The 3,973-nt window shown below is 52.6% G+C and overlaps 1 protein-coding gene across 1 annotated transcript; it reads right to left on the reverse strand.

The window, feature by feature from the left end:
• Positions 1–292: 292 nt before the first annotated feature.
• tmem187 (transmembrane protein 187) lies at positions 293–3,744 on the reverse strand. The gene has a single exon (XM_063070627.1). It carries the CDS (start codon positions 1,194–1,196, stop codon positions 399–401), a length of 798 nt encoding a protein of 265 aa, XP_062926697.1. The 5' UTR covers positions 1,197–3,744; the 3' UTR covers positions 293–398.
• Positions 3,745–3,973: the final 229 nt, after the last annotated feature.

Consider the following 3,973-nt stretch of genomic DNA (forward strand, 5'->3'; position numbering starts at 1 on the left):
GAACCTCTTGACCATGTTTGCATGCTTTCATGCACTGAGTTGCTGCCACTTGATTGACTGATTAAATATTAAATTAAATACCAACAGGTTTACATGTGTACCTAATGAAGCACCCACTGAGTGTAGGAAATACTTGATGGCTAATAACAATCTGCAGGAGGCTCTCAGCCAGTCCAGCCCAGCAGTATCTGTAGGGGATGTCAACGTTTCAGTTCAAATTCCTGCAACAGGACTTCATGGGTTTAAAGATACAACTTCAGCAGCACTGAAATACTGTTAATGGAATGCATCAATTTAATGGCACAATGAAGGTAAAGAGAGACACGCACCCATTCCATTTGTATTTTTGTTTATATTTTTATGAAAAACGTTTTGTTTTATAATTAAAAGGTACACTGCTACTTGAGCTTCAGAATTTTCCGCCCCGCCAGGTGCTGCAGGAAACAGAGGCTATAGTGGATCTGCAACAGATCGCAGAGTTTGGACCAGAAATGTCCAGACAACGGCCCAGATAGGAGGCCGAGCCCCGGGTCGAGGCCCGCCAGCGGCAGGTCCAGTAGTTTCAGACCCACAAAGCCGAAGCAGGAAGCCACAGCTAGCAGCAGGTACCGGTGGGAAACCGCGTCGCCCAGGCGACGCTGAGCCGCCAGCCCGGCCAGCACGGCAGTGGCGATATGACAGCCAAGGGCGATCTCGAAGCCGCGGCGGTGGACTAGCGCCAGACCGTAGCTAGCGATCGAAGCCGCCTCCACTGCCAGCGCGCTGGAGTGGCGACGGCTCTTCCCGTCCTCCTGCCCCGCCAGCAGGTACGCCGCCCACACCGACACCCAGGCAAAGATGGGCAGCGTGAGCCACTGGTCGAGCACGGCCGGGCGCTGGGACTGCGAAGCGATCCGGGCCCACTGCACCGGCCCGTAGGCCAGCACCATCCAGGCAAACGCGTCCTTGTGGTAGCTGTCGCCGCCTGCCGCCTGCCGCCACAGCCAGTGAGCCCCCAGCGCCACGTAGCCCAGGTTGACCAGCGAGTTGGCCGGCATAGCCAGACAGCGCGGCAGCCAGGCCAAGGGCCGCTCGGCGTAATGCTCGTAACCCAGCTCGGTCCACACGCCGTCCATGACGCCGCTGCAGGTGACGGCGATGCAGAGACCGAAGAGCAGCAGGACGTGCAGGAAGGCGCTCTGCTCCGGCGCCCACATCTTTTAACTCTGCTTCCTTACAGCCTGGGCTTGGAGGCTGCGATCGGTGCTCAGTGTCGGTCTCTCGCCTCCTCACACCCGGAACAGCAACTTCCTGCTGTCAGCTATGTCGGAATCTTGCCGAGGTGGCGAACTTTAGTTCCAGGCATGTACTTATTTGTTGATAGTTACAGCACGTCGCTGTCCAGCAACCCCCGATTTAATCGTAGCCTAATCACGGAACAGTTTACAATGGCCAATTGCGTCTTTGGATTGTGGGAGGAAACAGAAGACACTGACCCGTAGCACAGGCAGCTTTTAAGCTCATGGAGTTGTACAGCGCAGAAACAAGCTCCTCTGGCCCCCTCCTCCATGCTGACCATCTGGAGACGCATGAGACTGCAAATATTGGAATCTGGAGCAAAACAAAAGACGAGATGCTGGAGGAACTCAGCAGGTCAGATAGCATCAATGGAAGGAAATGGACAGTCATCGTTTCAGGTCTACATACTGCATTTGGACTTCCAGATGAAGGGTCTACAGCCAAAACTTAGATGCGACTTGTTTTACTTTAACTCCAGATGCCTATCTACAGTGATCCCACTTGACCACTTTTGGTCCTGTCATGGTCTGGTCTGTGAACTCCGCATTCCAGTTCACGGTCCAGTCCGTGGACTGCGGACTCCGGGTGTTCTGGCTGTCCCTTGTTTCAGTTGGGCTTAATCATAGGCACCTGATGCTCGTCTTGGGGCTGGGAATATAGGTGGCCCTGGGTTTGAGTGTGGTTGCTGGTTCCTCTGGTCAGTATCCTGTCCTCGCCTCCGTGGGGTAAGTCAGGCTGTCTTTGCCGTTACCCTGCGGGTGGATCCGTCCCTTCCTGTCCTTGCCTCCGTTGGGTAAGCCAGGCCATCTTTGCCATTACTCTGAGGCTGGACTTTTCCCTTCCCTTCCCCTTCCTTCTGAAGCCTTTACCTGTAACCTGTGTCTGGAGCCTTGCCTGTAACCTGTGTCTGGAGCCTTGCCTTTAACCTATGTCTGGAGCCTTGCCTGCAACCTTAACAAGTTCTACCACCGGAGCGAGACCGGAGCCTTTCTGTATCAAGGAACTGTCTATCGTTGAGTTGGAACCGTCTCTGTCCACGCCTGCGCTAGGTAGGTCCGGCCATTTGCCGCTACCTAGTGTTGGAAACCGTCTTTGTGTCCAGGCCTTTGCTAGGTAGGTCCGGCCGTTTGCCGATACCTAGTGTTGGAAACTGTCTCGTTCTGTTCAGCATTCTGTGTAGAGCCCCAGCCCCAAGTCCTGTTCCCAAGGAGGGGTCCTGTCTCTGTGTTCCGGGTGCAAGTCCCAGCCCTAAGTCCTGTTCCCAAGGAGGGGTCCCGGCTCTGTATTCCATGTCCATGTGTTCCTGTCTCTCAAGTCCAAGGTTCTGTGTTCCCGTGCTCTAGACCAAGGCTCTGTGTTCTGTGTTCTGCGTTCCTGTCATCCCGAGTCCAAGGCTCAGCTGTTCCTGAGTACCAAGTCAAGGCTTTGTGTTCTCGTCCTGTCCATGTGCTTCGTCCTGTGCTGGAGTTCTTTCGTCCTGTACTGGAGTTCCCTCGTCCTGCCCAGGAGTCTCTCATTCTGTCCTGTAGCCTCGCCTAGTCCTGTCTCCCAAGACCACGTCATGTCTTCGTCTAGTTCCGGAGTCCAAGCCCGAGTCAAGACCCAGGTTCTTGGTCCTTGTCCAGTCTCTGGCTCGGGGTCCAAACCCAAACCTCGTCATGTCCTCGCCTCAAAGAACCCAAGCCTCATCATGTCCTCGCCTCGAAGAACCCAAGCCATGTCCAGTTCTGTAGCCACGTCATGTCCTCGCCTAGTTCTGGGGTCCGAGCCCGAGTCAAGACCCAGGTTTTGGGTCCTCGTCCAGTCTCCGGCTCGGAGTCCAAGCCCAGGCTCCTAGTTCCCAGTTCCTTGTCCTGGTCCTGCTTGCCTAGCCAATGTCCTAGCCCAAGTCTGTGTTCTTGTCCCAGCTCTCTAGTCAAGTCCTGTTCCTAGTACTTCAGTGTCTGTGTCTTGCATTGGGGTCCGCTCCCAGAACCCCATGTTATGACAGACCCACATCCCTCTACTTTGACAATTCCTTTCCCTCTATGGATGCTGCTCGACCTGCATAGTTTCTCCGGCATATTGTTCGTTGCTCCAGGTTCCAGCACTTGCAGTCTCCCTTGAAACCTTTCCCATCTGTGCTCCTGTCCGAATGTACTTTAAGGTCTTTTTTTGCCACAGCCACAGAGCACAGAAGCAAGCCCTTCCACGCCCTTCAGCCCAGCATGTTCATTTCAACCACAACTTGCTTATCTTTACTAATTCTATTTTACAGCACTTGGCCTGCAGCCTTCTATGCCTTGGTGATGTACTTAATAATAATAAGTACTCTATTGATCCCGAGTGGGAAATTCTTTCATTACAGCAGCAACATTTAAAAACACACTTAGCAGTGTGCAGACTTAACTAACAATAAAATACATAATAATAATATACACAATAATTTACTAATGTGCAATAATGTACAAAATAATAAAGCAGAGACTATTGTACCATGTGTGTTCTCCTGTCGCGCAGAGGTGAATTGTTGTATATGAATATTGCATTGGTAGGAAAGACTTTCTCTAACGATCCTTGTGACAACAGAGCTGAATGAGCCTGTTTGAAAGGTGCTTCGCTGCTTATTCAGTAGGTCATGGACAGGATTGTCCATAATGGTTTGTTTCGTGACCTCCTCTCCACCACTAACTCAAAGAAGTCCAGGTTGTAGCAA

This window comes from Mobula hypostoma, chromosome 1 (genome assembly GCF_963921235.1).
Source record: "Mobula hypostoma chromosome 1, sMobHyp1.1, whole genome shotgun sequence".
Classification (NCBI taxonomy): Eukaryota; Metazoa; Chordata; class Chondrichthyes; order Myliobatiformes; family Myliobatidae; genus Mobula; species Mobula hypostoma.

Coding starts and splice junctions, on each gene's coding strand:
- tmem187 (XM_063070627.1), bottom strand. CDS start 1,196: ATGTGGGCGCCGGAGCAGAGCGCCTTCCTGCACGTCCTGCTGCTCTTC.